This window comes from Pseudopipra pipra, chromosome 6 (genome assembly GCF_036250125.1).
Source record: "Pseudopipra pipra isolate bDixPip1 chromosome 6, bDixPip1.hap1, whole genome shotgun sequence".
NCBI lineage: Eukaryota > Metazoa > Chordata > Aves > Passeriformes > Pipridae > Pseudopipra > Pseudopipra pipra.
The window spans coordinates 61,089,922-61,108,605 of NC_087554.1; the positions used below are offsets into that span (position 1 = coordinate 61,089,922).

Consider the following 18,684-nt stretch of genomic DNA (forward strand, 5'->3'; position numbering starts at 1 on the left):
GCTCAGTGCTGAAGGAGGAGGTGTTCACAGCCTCACTGGAGGCTGGAGTGTTCTAACTCTGGGGTTATGAGGCATTGACAGAGCATTTGTTTTTCAAGGCGAATGGAGACGCCAGCAACGTTTTCCGACAGCGTAATTCAGTCCAAAACATTCCACTCCAAATGGATGTTCTGGATCTATTTTTGTAGGTCAGCGTAGATAATTTTGTGTAGGAGTTGTTGTAGAGGTTTTGATTTCAACATGTAAAAATCATTCTTCATTTGTGACACTTCCTTCCACATTTCTTCAAACTCTGAATATGTTGCCCTGGCCAGTAACTTTAAAATATGTGTAGCCACTGTGTTTCAAAATGCATACTCCAGCTGCCAGTTCCACCACAGATGTTCTCAAATAAGCTTCTTTCCCAGGATCTGTTCTGACACTCCCACACTGGTGCTGGTGTGTTATTTTTGGTGTCAGATCAATGGAACTCTTTGTCAGTGCTTGAACAGAGGCAGCGACACACTTGTTTGAGTTATGCTGAAATGAGAAAAAAATATTTCCAATGGTTTTTATCTGTGCTGGAACAAAGGTTTAAATGGGGATTTGGTTTTTTTTAATAATTGGATTTATATGCTTTGAGGAACAGTCTTGATCCAGAGCAATACAAAGAGGAGACATTTACTTCAGAAAGACAGAATTTGGGAGGTCCTCCAGAGGGGCCATTATACTCATGTATCAGGGCTCCTGAAAAGGTGGTCTGCAGGTTGTTTACAGCCAGTAGAGCCCTCATATGCTTCCTGAAAAGGTCTTTTTTGTTGCTATTGTTGTTTTTCAATAGTTGCAGCTGTAGAACATAAGAGATGGTTGCAGCCTGGATTCATTTTGTGCTGCTGGCCCCAGTCAGGGGCTTTAGGACCCAGCACTGGGTGCAGACTGTGCAGATAATATTCCCTGGTTGGCACAAAAGCATCCATCTCAGTGCAGGTTCTTCAGCAGAAGAACATGTAGCTGATGTGCAGAAAGATGCATTTACAGACTTGCATTTATCAGGTTTGCATCAAAACTTATGGCATCAAACTTACAGCGATTAACATGGGAACGCCCATCTCAGAGACCAGCATCAAAGCTGTGGGGATCTGGGGACATGAGAATCACTCATTGCATGAACAGGTGCCTTTGTGCAACTCATTTAGCAATTATTTCCACTTTTCTTATCTGCAAAAGGTGAATAGTCATGTATAACTATACACCCATATGACCTGGTTGTATTGAACATAAATAGAAGCTCCTCAACTCTTCAACATGCATGTGTCAAATCTCAGGGTTATGTCATTAAGTCACAGTGTTATGACAGGCTGGGAGAGCTGGGGCTGTTCAGCCTGGAGGAGGCTCCAGGGAGATCTTAGAGAACCTTCCAGTACCTATAGGGGCTAATAAAAAAGAGAAAAAGGAACTTCTTACATGGGCAGATAATGACAAGGGGAATGGTTTAAAAACTGAAAGAGTTTTAGATTAGATGTTAGGATGAAATTCTTGGCTGTGAGGGTGGTGAGGCCCTGGCACAGGTTGCCCAGAGAAGCTGTGGCTGCCCCATCCCTGGAAGTGTTCAAGACCATGTTGGATGGGGCTTGGAGCAACCTGGTCTAGTGGAAGGTGTCTCCACCCATCATATCTCACAGAGTGAGATGCAGATGCACTCAGCTCCTTCTCACGAGTTCTTTGTATTCCTTTTGCTCAAAGCTGAGTTATGGTTTTGCAGTTGGCAGAGTTGAGCACATCTTTTTGATTTAATGGCTCATCCTCAATCTATCCAGTTATTGCCTGGTTTTCTTTCTGTTTAGATATTGATTTAGATTGTTGTGCTCCTTTTCCAGATAGTAGTTATAAGGGGAATCAAGGTCCTTATTTTTTCAGCAGTCTGGACCTTAAATCACAAGTTCCACCTTGGGATTTGGTCCTAACACTGTTACTATCACAAAGCCATGGAGATGCAGGGATGGAGGGTGACTTCAGGATGTTGTCTGTGTCATCCCTCCTCTAAGGCAGAATCAGATACACTCTGGCCATCCCTGATAGGTATCTCTGTCATTTGTCTCTGCTGTGAGACCATCTTTCAGGCACTTAGTGGCCACTATGGACAGAGCTTTCCTTTTCCCCATGTGAGAGGTGGGATGTGAGGGGGGTCTTTCCCCAGGTGTTGGATGGTGTAACAGGGAGGTGTCTGTTCCATTCAGGAGCACAGTGCCTCGGCTGCAGTCAGGGAAGTGGGAGGTGGAGAACTTCACAGGTGAGATTTGGTATCAAAGAACAAGACATCACGGGTGCCTATGGAGGGGATTTTTTTTTTTGCCTGTCTAACTTGTATTCCCTCCCCTGACAATTAGGCTGGAACTGCTCCTCCGGAAGGTTAATTAGACACATCCCTTGGTCAGGCACTAAGTGATTTACAGGATGTGAAATTTAATTATTGACTTCCTTTGCTCCTCTTTGTTCACTTTATTGCAAGGATGGGAGGGCACGTGGAAGTTGTTGAGATTCCTAATTGTAAGCAAAGTTGCTGTCTGCTGATCTGAAGTGAGGGCTGTGTACAGACATTGAGGGGATAATTGGCAGAAATTGCTGATGGATGTCACCAGCAAACTACAACAAAAATACCTGTGTTTTGCTTTCTGCTCTTGACAATAGTTAATCATAGCACAAGAGAAATGCTGTGTGCCATCACTGAGTCATTTGTTTTTCATTATAATTTGAAAATCTTTTTTCCCCTAGGACAAAAAAAAAATTATTGTAACCTTCTTATCCCCTTCAAACATAAAAACTTCCAGAACAAGCAAATAATAAACGAACAAGGCAGCACTCTGAATGGACATATGTGCATTAATAATACACACAGATCATTGCAGCGTCTTGGAAGGGTGTGTTTAAATGAAGAACATCATGTCCAAAGGTCTGAGACGTGGTGAAATGATTTTTTTTTCACTGAACAAGAGATGTTTATTCTTCACACCTGTGTAACACACTGCCTGCAAAGCGTGTTTGCTTGTTTTCCTGATTTTGCTTGGGTTTAGTAAATGTAATTACATCTTCATGTCCTTGGTCAAACTGATGGTTCCGAACACATTGAAAGTTGGGGAGAGTTTGTCCTTCAGTTTTAGCTTCCCAGGTCAGCTGTTATCCTCGGGTATGGCAGTGTGTGCCCAGGCAGCTGGGGAGTTGCTGTGGGTTTACACCAGTGCAGTGAGGGGTAGAATTTGGTTTTACAGGCAGCAGCTGAGATAAAATAAGCTAAGGACCTAACTCGCCATTGGATGGATACTGTTGGATAGCCCTGCTCCCAGTTGTGTGCTAACAGTAGCAAACAATCCAATTAAAGCCATGGCTAATCCAACCTAATGAGGTTCTGTTGCTGTGAGATGGACAGGAGCAGCTCTGTTCGCCTCTGCCAACAGCAGTGCAGCTCAGTCCCCTTTCCTGTAGGGCCGCGTGCATCCGATACTTCCCTGACCGCAAAATCCGCGTCATCCTCTCCTTGCTGCGTGCCATTGAGACCAGAATTTCATCACAAAACCCTCCAGCCCTCACGGTGGTGAGCTGCCTGTTCAACATGAGCACGTGTACAGGCTGCTGGAGACAATGGGCTGGTGATGTGTGAGCGGGTCCATCATCGCCACGCCAGCAGGTAACGCCGCCGCGCAAAGGGAACGCCGCCAGTTCTGCCACCGGGGCCCAATTTAGCAGGAACACTCAACTGACGTACTTTCCACACAACACCAGGCTGGCTCCTACCTCCATCCATCTGTCAAAGCCCAGCTATTGTTTCCCTGGCAGTGGCGGGGAGACATTGATTTGTCAGCGCAGAAACAATGGCATATTAGGAGCTGGGATTTTGAGGACACGGTAGAACGAGCCTGTTTTGATGCTGAGTGAGTATTCAGTAGATTGTAGGCGCCTTGAGTGGCCTCTTGGAAAAGGTGGTCTCTCTCCTGACTAGAGATGACCACTGCTGTGCAAGGCTTTGGGAATGTAATAGGAAAAAACTGTCCAGCTTGTTTACATCACCTACATAACCATCAATTTAGTTGTGTAATCAAAGAAATGGTATGTATTTTGGCACATAACATCAAGCCAGATGTTGCTGTCTCTAAATAAGCCAATACTTCATGTCAGTAATCCAGTGTCATGAATGCACAGATGGCTTTCAGAAGGGAATTCAGTTACCTGTCTGAGAGGTTTTAAATTTCCGTCAGGGCAGTTGGATAAAAGAGAAAGGAAAATGAAACTATCAATTCTATGATGATCTGGCCATAAAACTTATGTCCAGGACTGCATTTTCATGTTGCACTGATTATTTAACTGGCAATCCATTCGATCTAGAACCAGAGGGAATGGCAGGAAACTGTGTCAGGGGAGGTTTAGGCTGGATATTAGGAAAAGGTTCTTCACCCAGAGGCTGGTTGGGAACTGGTCATAGCACCAAGGCTGCCAGAGCTCAAGGAGCATTTGGACAATGCTCTCGGGCACATAGTGGGATTCCTGTGCAAGGCCAGGAGCTGGACTCAATGTTCATTGTAGGTCCCTTCCAACTCAGAGTATTCTATGATTCTATGATCCATTTTTAGTAGCAACTTTGAGACCAGAAACATTGTCCCAGTGAAATGGTGTGGGTTGTTTTTTTTTTTATTCCAAGCACTGCTGTCACATGCTAAAGTTGTCATACACATGAAGATGATTTGAAGAGAATTGGTTTTGAACCTCAAAGCATAATCCTTCCCTCCAAGCCCCCCTGGAAAACAGCAAAGGGATTTTTCTAGTCAAGGTGGGTGAGGATGCATTTTCTTATCGAAAATCTGTATATGAACAAGAAGCCACAAGTCAGGTACCACATCTTTTAAGAGGTGTAAGGGACTACCTATGGATGGTGAAAAGACCAGCATGTGCTACTGGTTCCTGGCTTGAATGGGCACGATGGCAGCAGCACATGGTGGTCACCTCCTCCCACAGCTGTCTGAGAATGGTGTTAAAGAACATTGAAAGGCTGGACTTCAGTGATATTAATCATGTGGTTTAGGCTACTCACAAGCATAATTACCTTGCTAAATCAAAGCACACTGGGGTATGTATATAATAATTAATGCAAGACAGGACAGACTTCGTTAGAAGCGTAAGGAAAGCCACGGGTTCCCCTTGCTGGTTTCCCTCTGGTCTCCATGTGCAGAAAATGGACTTGCTTCCTGTGCTAAAAAGAATCCACATTTGCATGGCAAGGAAAAAGATTTGCTGAAACAGATTAATAAACTAGAAGTAATCATAAAAAAAAACATGGGAAAGAGCAGGGATTTGTTGTTATCCAATAACAAAAAGTAATCCAGGTGGAGTTGACTCATAAAGATGTGCTTGATACAATCAAATGTGGTACTTTCCAGTTCTCCCTTTTGTCTTTTGTCAATCCCATTGGCACAGTGTTGCTTTGACACTCAGTTATAACCCCCAAGGAACACTTCCAGAAGCAAGATCTGACAGTCTGGCAAAGTTTTTCCTATTTGTTTTTTTTCCTAATCTTTTCCAGTGTTGTTCTCTTAAAATATCAAATGATGCTCAAAATGTAGATTCACTCTCAGCCTGTGGCTCATCCTGCTAAAGCCACAAGTTGGGTAAAAAGTCCCACCCAGTGTTAACATCTCTGCTCAGGATTGTTGTTCAAGGCCAGGTTGGACTGGGCTTGGAGCAACCTGGTCTAGTGGAAGGTGTCCCTGCCCATGGCAAGGGGGCTGGAACAAGATGGGCTTTAAGGTCCCTTCCAGCCCAAACCATCCCAGAATTCTGTTATTCCCTGTATATTCACAGGGAGATGCAGGTAGTCCCAGGGCAATGCTTTTCTCATCCTAAGATTAACATCCGAAATAAGTCAAATGAATCCAACCCCATTTGCTGCGGAGGAGGTGTATTATGGTACCATTTTAGGGCACAGTTGCTTCTCCATTTGCTTGTGGCAAGTCATGGCAGCACCCTGCTTTTTCCCTCTGCGGGGAAGACATGGTCTCACTGCCTGAAACCACAAGGTCCCCACATATGTGTGGGATTTATGGAGTTATATGGAACTTCAGTGGAAACTGCTGCTCTTGATCCCTCCGAATTTGGAGGGTCTTAGCAGATCTCTGCTTGATAGCTCATAGTTCTGGGTGAGACAGAGAACTGGAATTACCTGAGTTCCCCTCCTCTAGGAAGGTGGAGTCACATTGCCCACCTGGGAGGTTTCATTGCTCAAATGTGCAACTGGTGGTTTGTTGCCCTTGCTGCTGATTCCAGGTTTGGATAAGTCAGCCCAGCACACATCTCTTCACCTCCCCTGTCAAAGGATATCCTTAAAATACGTTCAGATTCAGCAGCATTAGATTGTCCCAGGCTTTCTAGCTGTAACAATGACACATTGATAAATAGCTCTGCTGTCTGATTGCTTCAAGTATGAGGGAAGAAGATTTCAGTAAATCAAGCAGTGACTTTCCATTAAATGCAATGTCTTGAATTACAGTTTTGGTCTCAACTGCTGAGGTTCTCAGTGCACAGATTCATGCTGCTCTGCTGTACTAGATACAAATAGCTCAGAGCTCTTTTAGAATGTGAGGAAGAATAGGTTTCCTTCAAATTTTGGTTGCAGATCCCTTGCTAGACTTCTGCTGAGTGTAATGTGAATCTTGATCTTGTTCTAAATTGAACCTGAATTGAGACATAACATGTGTCTTTCAACATTGTGCAATCTCTTTAAATGATGAATATCCAAGTGAGGAGTGATTTGGGCCCAGCCACCTCAGTGGCTGCTTCTCTGAGGACAGGCAGTCAGCAAACACTACCTGAAAACAAAACTTCTTGAAGCTGGGGACCTGAAAAACCCTACATGCCTTTTTGAACATTTAGCCCCAAAAGCACTGACTGGCTTAACCTCGTGGAGGCTGGAACTGACTTTCAGCTGTCAAATTAAGGTGTTCTGGTGAGGTGAGTGGCGAAGGACTGCCATTTCTAACACACTGTTCAACCTCAGAGTTGAACAAGATGTTTACTAAGCCCTAGGAAGTAGATAATGTTATCCTTGTTTGACTAGTCGGAGAAGTAACACTTGGAGTTTGAAACGAGTGGAACCAAGTCACGGGAGGAGTTGTGTGGCTCTTGGAGCATAATTTTCTCCATTAAAAAGTAAATATATGAAGGTGAATGGCTTTTTAAAGGTCTGAAAACATCCAGCAGGCTCTAAAAAGCTCTGTAGAAAGTAACGCTCACCAAAAAATGAGAAGGGGCAACACAGTGCTTAGACATCATATAGGTCTTAATATTTCAAGGTCGACTTGTGGGTCTGCTGTCACAGAATGTGGGTTGTTTACTGCATTGATTGGATTTGCAGGAATTCCTGGCAAGGTGTGACTTCTTCCTGGCAAGGTGGAAAGGAACCTAAACTTGGGTGTCCCTCTTGTGTCAGGGGTACGTCATACTGGACAGAGGAGAAAGGGAAGAGCATCTTGAGAAAGATCATCTGGAGGGGGTTAGCTGCTGGTTCAGTCACTTGTCTACTTAGTGGGTAAAAATTAACCTTGGGGGCTCTAAATAGGCTGAGAGAGGATTTTTTTCTGTGTAATTCCCTATTTTATAGATCTCTTCCTTCGAAAAGATGTGTAAATCTTAAATCTTCTTTTGAAATATTTGTAGTTAGACGTGGTGAATCCAATGTGGCTTTAAGTCCATCAAAGGTTATTTGAACTCTACCTTCCTCTGGCAAGATTCATGCAATCTCTCGAATCCTGAATACAGTCCTTGCTTTGGAATATACTTCTATGTTGTTGGGCTTGGAGTTATTTTCGGAAATTGTACTGGATGACTCATGTTGCAACAAAGAAATTCTCCCTCTGAGATTTCTGCTGTATTTGTTGCATGTGTGGCACCTTACACATGGGGTTTGTGTCTGGTTTTGTATTCTTTTCAACGTGAAATAGTTGGGATTATCATATTAAATCCTTCCAAGTCACAGCAAGGTCAGTGGCTGCCCCGGGTATGTGTATATTCCAGAAGTTTAGATAAGATGGTCACCAGTTGGAGTAGCAGCTTCAAAACCAGCCGTGGATGATCTCACCTGGCCATGAACACACATTTATACTTAGCAAGATGGCTTATAATCTTGACTTTCTGCTGGAGAAGAAGACTCTCTTGTGCCGCTCGTGTGTTGACTTCTTACAGAGACACCTTCACTAAACTTGGGAATACATCCAAGATATATCCAGGCACACTGCTGGATTCCAGCACTGCACTCCTTGCTGTTGTTTGCTGATTCTCAACCCAGTCCTTCAAGTTCTTACTCTTCAAAGGTTGTGTCCTGCTCACTGGAAAATTTTTTCATCTGGTACAGCTGATGATTCTGGGACCTGGCTCTTCTCTGCTGCCTCGTGCTTCGATAGAGCCTCCAGTGCAGCACCTTGGGGGTGCAGAAGAAGAAAAAGCAACTCCTCTGAAGATGTGGAGACTCTGATTTGATGCATGTAAAGGCTTAAAATTGGTGTCTTCAACGCTGCAGCAGAACTCTTCATCCAAAAGTTCTGTCAGTGACTGTGGCTTCGTTCCGTGCAAGAGTCTCAAAGGATCGTTCTGGAGGATGGAAAGAGGAAGCTCTCCTCTGGAGAGGCTCTCAGCACCCCAGCAGGCAGTGGTTCCTCAGCCCTCCTTTCCACCCTGAGGGGGAATGGTGACCTCTCCTTTGGCCTGATTCAGGGCCAGTGCTCAGGAGAGGGGCCCACGTGAGTACAAATCCCTTTGACTGTGCAGCCCCCACGGATGGAGCCGTGGGGCTGAGAATGTACAGCAGCATGGGGCTCTCATTTCCTCAGGGGAAAGACTGGTTTTCATACAGCACCTTTTTATCCATAAGGGGGGAGAGAGTTAAGTATTTATTTACTCACTGATTTACTTTATTCTGAGCAGAGCTGGAACCTTGATTTTTGCCGTGTGCTTCCCTCCTCCCGCGGATCTGTTTGTGTGCGTTTCACTGACAGCCCCGCGTTCCTCCAGGGACTTTACAGCCAAACTGATGCAAACTCTTTCTTCTCAGGTGCCTCACGATCATCTGTCATCCAATGCAAGCCAGGAGGCAACTGCCCCAGCAGACACAGAGGCATGACTAGGCAGCTCTCCCCTCTATCTGTTGCTGAAGATTCTGCTGCTCCCATTCTTGAGCTGCAGAATCGAAGTCCCTCGGGAATCTGTCGGCACAGCAGAGTCGAGAGGCAGAGCAGATCAGGTAGGAACATTCCCAGCATGCCTGTGAGGGGCTTCTTTCCTCTGCCTTTTGAAGGATGGGGCAGAGCCCGAGCATGCTGACATTGATTTATGGTGCTGAGAACAGCGAAGCCACGTGCAAGTCCTTCCCGTGCCTGGGTGCAAACTGGGGTTAGGAGGGAAGGAAGCATGGATGGGAGGAAAAGGCCTGGGAGTCAGCAGGTACATGTAATGTGTAAGGTATCTGAGACATCCTAAGGCACAGAAGATCTTGAAAGCTGATTAACATTAGCACACAGTTAGTTTTTACAAAGTGATTGTGTTTCCTCAGCTTCAGCCTGGCCAGAGACCAGGACTTTTAAGAGCCAGCCCTGTTCCTTCTCAAAGACAGTGACAAGCTCAGCTCATTCCGTGGATGGTCTGGTGAAGAGGAAGAGAAGGAGCAGCAGGTGGAAGGATATCTAGGGAAGACCATCACAGTTCAGATCATCCGTCAGCTGCACGTCAGGGCTTCCATCGGGCACGTGTCACCCACTTTTACAGCAGAAGTTTAGCTCAAATGAACCTGTAGGTATGGTGAACACTGACTTCTTCACCATGGTGTCCATCCATCTATCAGCAGCAGGGATGGGATGGGAGCAATTACAAGACAGGACCACAGGCCTTTGAGTCTGCTGCTGTTGAGGAGGAGAGATGTTACACGAGTGGAATAATGTGACTGTCCAAGCGTGTTGGAAAGAGTAGTTTAATTGTCCAAGTTCTTTGGAATACTCTGTATATGCTGTGGGCAAAAGGGGGAGGAAGAACAGGCTGGATCTCCCTTGCACTCTGGAATTGGGGAAGATGAACCTTCCTCTCATCCCTTCACCGCCGATGGCAGCAAGAGTCAACCTTTTTCCTCTTTTGTGGGAAACGGAGGGATCTTGTACTCCAGGAGTACACTCTTCATGGAAAGTCTCAGAAAAGTGTTGGAGGTGATTATTGCTGCACGGAGTGGATGATGCAGCATCTTGCAGTAAAGATCATAGCTCAGAGACCAGAAAATCAATCTCATCTTTGCAGACAACGGGCTGAAGTAACTGTGCCTGCTGGCACTGGGGTACATCCAAAATCAAAATCCATCTTCTCTGAGAAAGGACTTTAGGCCACTTGTTTAGGCCTTGACATTATACTCTTCTAAACATTTATTTTGCATTTATTAATTTCCCTTTTTATCCTGATCTTCCCTTCCTCATCAGTGAAGTATAAGTAGGACTGACCCAACAGGTAGGAAAACAAATAAAAGAATACTATTTTTTAGGATGTAGTTGCCAAATAGTCAAAAGAATTCAGATGAAAAGCTGCAGGTTTTGATTTTCTTCATCTCACTTTCTGAAAAATGAAAGCAAAAGGCTTTTCTGTGGCCGTCTTGTCACAGAGACATCACAGGTAAGAATTATACTAAGGACCAGATGACCACGCAGGGGTATTTCTGCTTCCTGCCTTTCACACAGTTTGCTGTTGGCCAGTGTCATCTCCTCGTGTCCCCTGCAGTGTGACCTGTGTTCTTATCTGCCATTTCATCCTTTCTGAATACTCAGCTTGTTTCTATGCTCTTCCAGGGTAAGTCTCTTGGTTTGCTTCAGTCTGATCTCAGTGCACACACCAAGAATTTCCGCTGCCTTGCTAATTGTAAAATGCTGTCTTACCAACCACTTGGGCTGATCAGTTTATTTCCTCCTCATTATCATAGCATTTTGTGTCTGAACACAAGTGCTAATTCCTTTCTTGCTCCAGCCCCAGCTTCATGACTTGGAAATCCTCAAATCTCTGTAGTATGAACTGTGTGCTTCCTCACCATGTGTCTTCGAGTTCAAGACCTGTCATTAGTTTTAAAGGTATTTCTTATCTTTTCCTTTGGATTCTTTGGCCAAGAGTTAGGTCTGCACATCCCATGGATTTTGAAAGCAGCTGTCGAGCTTCCATGGCACTTCGGCCGGGGATCAATCTCAATTTTATGTAAATTAAATGTAAATATCCAGTCTAGAGAGAGATAAGTGTCTTCAGTGAGCTTGGATATATATGTGAGGATGGAATCAGCTACCCTCTCACCATGCCTTTCCATTGTCATTAAAGGGCTTCTAGACAATATGTTTAGCCTGAGTACACAAATATTTGCCAGCTCCATCACATGTGATGAATCCCACTCCTTAAACACTTACAGAAACTCCCCACTGTACATTTACTCAGCCCAGAATTTACACAGGTCTTTAAATCCAAGGCAGGTCCTGCAACAAGTGTGTATTTCCGTGCCTTTCCCTGTCATTCAGACCTGGGAATGGGAAATCCAAGTCAAATGCTAATGCTGGTGTCATGTGTAGGAACAGCAATTACATTGTTATTTGGTAATTGAAAAATAGAAAGCACAGATAAAAGTGCCTTATTTTTGCATCATTATGTGATTATTTGAACTGTTAGCTGAAGAAGGACTAATTGCAGGGTAGTTTTGCTTAGTAGGAAATCCTGCAAGTGGATGTTACATAATATATTCTTTCAAAGCCATTCTAACTTGCAAATAAACTGTAATTTACCTTTTAATGGAACATGTCACTCATTATTAGTACCATAAAAATATCTGTTTTCTCTCAGCAGCCAAAAAGAATGCTAAAAGGATGTTTGCCTTTTCAGACCAGTGCCTGGTTATCCTCTGTATGTTTTTAATAAACCTGTAATTTTATTTAAATTCTTGATTCACCACTAAACAATGGAGCCATCAAATACAGATTATTTTTAGGAAAAAACCACATCACACAATTACAACTACAAAAAGATCCATGTCCTGGTTAGGAGAATTCTTGATTACAAATGCATTCCCTGCTATGATGAATCTTTTTTTAGGTGTAATGTTGGTCTAAAGTAATAACTTGGAACCTCAGTTTGACATTTCTCTGTGGCTGTAGTAGAAACATTGATATAAAAGGAAAGTAAACCTGAGTCTGAAAGGATACCTCTGTCACATATAAGTTGAATATAGGACAGTGGATGCCCCCACTGTAGTGGATCTATAGTTCCTTTTAAAATCACATTATTTCTTACATAAATCACATCAGGTGTTGATGTGAGTGATAATTGATAGGAACAGTTAAGAATAGCTTCAGGTCATGGATTTTAGAAGATTTTTTTCCTGTTTCTTCTATCAAACTTATGTGATTTGGGGTAAATAGTTGGAGCTCAGTGGTGCCCCATGAGCTCATGAGGCAACAGTGTTAGTGCTCCTTGTTTTTTCCAGATGGGGTCTGTGAAATCAAAGTAGGGTTCATGGGCTGCCTCTCTGGGAGTTGTGTTGGAGAACAAGTCACCAGGCAGTGAGATTCAATTCTCTCCACTTCTGTTGGGAACTCTACACTGGTCTGCAGGTTAAGTCTGAAAAGCACTACATTAAATGGGAAATAACTTCTGATTCCTTCTTGTTTGTGTGTAGAGGTTTGTTTCTAGGCATGTGCCAAGCTTCACTTTTGCCCAGTTTCCTTTTTCAACTTCAAGAATTTAAATACACTAACTGATTGCAAAAAGCCTTTCTCCACCTGGATATATAAAACCAGCAAATTGTTTCCTTTTTTCCCCTCCCTGCTTGCAAATAAAAAAGTGATTCTGGAGTTAAAATCTTGAATAATAAGAATTTGTTCCTGGCTCTGGAAGTGCAGGCTCAGAAGAGCTTTTCTGTTGCACACATGCACACAATTGTCTTCATAATGTTGTTGGTTCCAAGAGATGTGTTTTGTTTTGGAGCTTTGCTGACAGAGGGAAAGAAGGGCTGATAAAGCAAATAGTGACAACAGCTTAACTGTGACACTGTTACCTCAGGCCTCGGTGTTGTGTTCGTGTTTTGTTCCTGCCTCCTTGGAGTGACAGAGGTGGTATCATTAAAGTATTTTGGTGCAGGATTTCAGTATTTATGGGACATAGAGGAATTACAGGGAGAAGGCAAGGGGTGATTTGTGACTGGATTAGAAGGGGAGATTTTACTAAGTGTTTTGAATGCACTCATTAAATGTGCAACTCTGTTCCTATTATTTTCTTTTTTTTTTTTTTTTTTTCAGGAGAAGAAGGAACACAAACGCACACAGAGAGCAGCAGCCAAGAAGCTGAAGGACAGACACGATGCCAGTCTTGCACATCCACATTTCTCAAGCTTATCTGGAGGTTCCTGATCATTTTGTCCGTCTCCTCCTCCTGGGTCGGGACCACGCAGTTTGTCAAAATCACTTTTGAGACCTTTGACTGTCCTTTTTTCATGACTTGGTTCTCAACAAACTGGAACATTATGATTTTTCCCATTTATTACTCCGGGCACCTTGCAACTGCACAGGAAAAGCAGTCTCCAATCAAAAAATTCAGGTAGGCTCTGTCGTGGCAATACCCCTTTAAAACAACCCGATTCCTGAGGACTGAGATCACTGCTCTGCTCAGTTCGGCCCCTGGTGTCAGAAGGCAGAATAAAGGTCATGCTGCAGAAAACCTCATTCATTAACAGCTCAGAAGGCTGACAGATGAGTGATATATGCTGAATAAATGGATACTTTGATTGCCAAAGGGTTTTTTTTAATGAGTTGAAAAGGTCAATAATTTGCTTATAATACTGCTGTTATATTAACTAATGTCTCTATATTTTGTGTTCTTGTCTGGATCAGACCATTAATTAATCTTTTCTGGCCCATTTGTGATAGAACAATAGTGTTAAGTGCAACCAAACCAACTCATAGTTGAGAAGAAAGATGCTCAGAGCTGAGGGGATGTTTTCCATGAGGAAGACCATGGCTTGCTCTCTATCCTCAGCAAGTAGAGCAGGAAAAAAAATGGCCTTTCCTCCTGCTGGATCACAATATGGAGGAAGAGCATCCAGGTAGCCTGCTCTGCTCTCTTTTGTGTGGGGTAAGAGGTAAAGCAGGTTGCAGACTCTTGGTTTCCTCCCCCTGTAGCTCTGAGGGATAAGCTGGCATAGCTGAGTGCCTGTCATCCTGAGGAAATGATGTGGAGATTTTATTCCGTCTTCTGTCAGGCTCCACGTGAAAATACCTCTTCCTCTGTGTTGTGAGTCAGGGGAAGACATCCCTCTGACTCCAGCCTTTCCTTATGCCACATGGATGCATGCTGTTGAACTCTGAACCTCCAGTGCCAAGGAGTCCACAGCACTAACTCCCAACATTAGGCTGCAGGGGTGGAAATTTATAAATCCCTCTTCAGTAGCTCCTGGGAAATCACAGAAATACAAGGTTAGGGGGGAACCCAAAGAAATCATCCAGTCCAACCACCAGTACTGCAGCAGGACAGAGCTGGCTGAGCTTCACCAGTTCTTAAGAAAACCACATCTAATCTGTCTTCGGGGCTTGGAAGTACCATGACATTCTGGGACAATTAATTTCACACTTCCTCCTCCACTTCCATTGTTCTACTGATCTGACAGGGATGCAGGAGCTGCTTTAAAGAACTGAACAAAACTCAGCTTGCTGAGAGATAACACACCTTGCCCAAGAAGGGAAGAAACCCACAGGGTAATTGCAAGCTGGGACCTGATTCTGTTATAACCAGACTGTTATTCCAGTGCAGACTTGCTTTGAAAACGATGTCAGTGACTTGAGCAGAATTGTCTGTCCCACCAGGTATTAACCAGTGTGCAGCTCATCACTGGCTCCTGCTGACAGAGGGTTCAGCACAGCTGTCACTGGGCACTCAGGGAATTCAATTTGTGACTGTCAGGCTGGAGTGTGGCAGGGCCAAATTCTTCCCTCAGCTGCTTTGGCCAGGATCTGGGATGTAATTTGGCCCTGAATTATCATTTCTGTCAAATCAGCGTGACTGAAATTGAGCAGTTGCACTTAATTAAGTGATTCCCTGCAAACCTCAGTGCTTTGTACATTAATGATGCCTTCATTCAGATCTTTGCTGGAGTGTTTGTGAGAACATTAACAGTGTCAGCTTGGCTTCTGGGTATGGGGTAAAGTAATAACAATTGCACAGCAGATAAGGAAGAAGGTGTGAATAAACATCCCTGCAGATAGATCCTCTGCAGTTAGTTGGTGGATTACATCTCCATCAGAGCAAAATTTTGAGCATAATATTTGGGGCAATGCATAAAAAGACTGTGCTTAAATAATTGATACATTTCCCCAGCTGTTAGGAATTCAGCTTTTAAATCTGGAATACTTATACACCCAGAGGAATTTCTGCACACATGGAGGTCTGTGAATGTGTGGAAATCAGGAGACCAGCGTTAGAGATGATGGGCATCTTCCCAGGGTATTTCTTATTCCAGATATATCAGGAAATCATATCCCAGGGAGGAATTGACTGCTGGCAAATAATGATTTTATCATGGGGACCAACAATTTGGTCTGTGCTGTGTTACAACTTGACAACTATCCAAACTTTTTTCAGTTTGGATATGGGATAGACATCTCTTCAGGATGAACTCTTGATATTTTGATGACTTAAATGATTAAAAAGCATCATTTGTAGTTTTTAAATTCAGAGACTTATAGGCAGATTTAATTTGGAAAGAATTTTTGGAGGTCATTTAACCCAGCCTCCTGCCCAGAACAGGGGTACTTTCAAAGGTACATAATTTGTTTTATATTTGCCTGGTTTGCAATCTTGGTATTGTTCCTCTTACAAGGCTTTTAAGATTTGCTTGTTTTATTCCTGTGGAGTAGCTAATTTCTGTCAATAAACCCCTCCTGTAGCAATTCCAGGCTTGCCTCAGGGTCCAGAGGTGATTTATCATTGTGTTCCTGGAGGTTGTAGTTACTCTCTAGCAGCTTTAAAGACATATGACATCTTGTCCAGCAGATATTCCCAGTGGATCTGAGCAAACAGCGTCTGTGATATCTTGGCAGACATCAGTGATCATGTGAGTGACTTGCAGAGCACTGCCCCAGGCCAGCAAAGCTGTAAAGAGCCACTGTTCTTTTCATAAATCCCACTTGGAAGGACAGGAGTCCCAATCTCCAACTTTAGATTGGCTTCCTGAAAAGTTTAGGCCACTCAGTGCCTAAAGGAGCTACGAGAGAGATGGACTTTTGACAAGGGAGTGGAGGGGGAATGGCTTCAGACTGACAGAGGGCAGGCTTAGATTGGATATTGAAAAGAAATTTTTCCCTGTGAGGGTGGTGAGGCCCTGGCACAGGTTGCCCAGAGAAGCTGTGGCTGCCCCATCCCTGGAGGAGTTCAAGGCCGAGTTGGATGGGGCTTGGAGCAACCTGGGACAGTGGAAGGTGTCCCTGCCCATGGCAGGGAGTCAGAATGAGATGGCCTTAAAGGTCCCTTTCAACCAAAATCATTGTGTGATTCTATTATCATAATATTTGAGATTATAACTTTTGTGTTCCTTACCTTTCACACTTTACCTTAGAAGTTCAATACCGTGGTCTTAGAAAGTAACTCAGAGTTATGAACTCCCTGCTGCATTTCATTGAATTATCTTGGTTGTCTTGAGGCAGAAGACACATCTCTTGGTATTCCCTCAGTATTGTAAATAAAAGGCATGTCCCACATAAAGAGCTTGAAACTTCCATTCCTGGTGGATGAAATGGTCTGAAGCTCAGGAAGCACAGCAGTAGGAAGCTTAATCCTGCCACGATTTGCCACAGCAGAAATCACTGCACAGACTTGACTTAGGATCCTATTAGAGTTGTGATTTTAACAAAAGGTGGGTGACGTTTTCCATGTCAATAAATTTTGCCTCCCCACCCGCTGTCTTGTCTTCTCAAGGACAAACACTGATATCCAGCAGCTTCCTGCCAGGATCTATCCATGGTGTAACAGCTGAGGTCAGTGCTACAGGAACTCCACAGCCTTGAGGCACTGACTGGGGAGAGTGCTGGTAGGTGTAATGTTTAATGAACACAAAAACATTGGGAAGAGCAGGCAGGATAACAGGAAGTTAGCATCACCTGAAGTAAAAACTGAGCCTTCAGTAGCTGGTATTTGCAGTCATCACCCACAAGTCTCTCCCTCTGTGTTGCAGCAGTAGCTCAGGCCAACTTCCTCAGCCACTTATGGAATAACACTGCAAATCCAGGTCTTCACTGCAAAGGCTTTTCAGAGGAGAGATGTGGATGTCCGATGCCTGAAGCTGCTCCAACCCAGAATGTCTCAGCAGTAGGGAGGAAGACCTTCAGCACAAAACTAGGCTTCCCATGGACCATTCCTGTGGGAGACAGCATTCCTGTGGGAGACAGCATTCCTGTGGTGCTGCCCCCTGAGCCAAGCACTGCTGATGTGAGGGTTTTACACAGAATTCCCTTTCCTTTTGCTCCAGCTCTTGACCAGACCAGTGCAGCTGGTCATGCTCTTTCCTAATGTTCAGATTCTGGAAAACAATTGACCAGTGTGCTTAACCACACTCTGCCTGGTGCCTGTCTCCTGCAATGGAGCTGGGAGGTATTTTATTGCTGCAGATGCCATCATTTAGATAGAAGGACCAAATGACTTGTGTTCACAGAAGATGCCATGGTGCTGCCCTACTGTTACTGGAGGTCTTGCCAAGTTCTAGCCCGGGTGATGTAATTCCACTCACGGTATTCCCATCACTCCAGCCTGTTTGCTCTGTTTTTCCTGTGAGCTGTCTAAAACCAGCTGCTGGATTTCACTCCAAAGGCTGCTGTGTGGCAGGGGTGAACAAAACCATTCTTGTGCAGGGGTTGGTGTCAGAATGACTAAGAGGCCACACAAGCTATTTAGGGGGTGCCAGAGGCAAAGCTACACGACTGCCTGAGGGGCTGTAATTCCTGAGAGCATGGCACGCTGCCCAGAGCTGATGGCTCAGGGCTACCTGCAAATCAAAAGAACTATTTGTGTGAGAGGGCAGGTTTTAAATAGACTCCTTGTGCATTTGGAAATAGTTTGTGTCATAGTTTCAGGGTCAGCTGTCCTTAGACGTGTCTGTGCCTTTAAGTCAACAGCCTGCAGATACTACCAGTGTGTGTGGGGGGGGTCCTGGGAGCCCTCTCTCCTCAGCCCGGGATTTCAATCACTGTCGTGTCTGATGACTCCTGCAAGTTTAATTTTAGTTGCATGTCAAAGAGGCTGAGCTAACCACTGAGCACCCAGCCCTCACACAGCCCCAGGCAATCTGCTGTAGCCATGACTAGGAAAATAAAGCATTCGCCCTATTTCCTCATTGTCTGAGCATTATTCATGGAGCTCTCCTAGGCACAGAGGTGAATTCATCAAGTCTCTGTCTTGTTTGGCAGGACCCTGTCACAGTCTTTGCTGTATTTTCTTAATTGAGAGCTGAGGAGCCACGGGCCCCTGTTTTGTCTGGTCACTGTACACTGCTGTGTGTGATGGAGGCTCTTCCATCTGCTTAAACAGCCCATTGCCCGGGGCCTGTGAAACATTTCCAGATTTCTTTTCCTAGCTGAGAATCTCTGCTCATCCCTCCCACTGCTCCTGGGAACTCACAGTGACATT

The 18,684-nt window shown here is 44.3% G+C and overlaps 1 protein-coding gene across 4 annotated transcripts in view; it reads left to right on the plus strand.

Moving 5' to 3' along the window:
• SLC35F4 (solute carrier family 35 member F4) overlaps nucleotides 1-18,684 on the plus strand; it is a 118,958-nt gene that overhangs the window by 87,080 nt on the left and 13,194 nt on the right. For 2 of the 4 annotated variants that reach the window (XM_064659533.1, XM_064659534.1), the window contains exons 2-3: nucleotides 9,068-9,256; nucleotides 13,314-13,611. In XM_064659533.1, coding sequence (XP_064515603.1) covers nucleotides 9,068-9,256; nucleotides 13,314-13,611 — 487 coding nt within the window. The remainder of the gene's footprint in view (nucleotides 1-9,067; nucleotides 9,257-13,313; nucleotides 13,612-18,684) is intronic. The other 2 variants (XM_064659535.1, XM_064659536.1) reach the window with 1 other exon arrangement.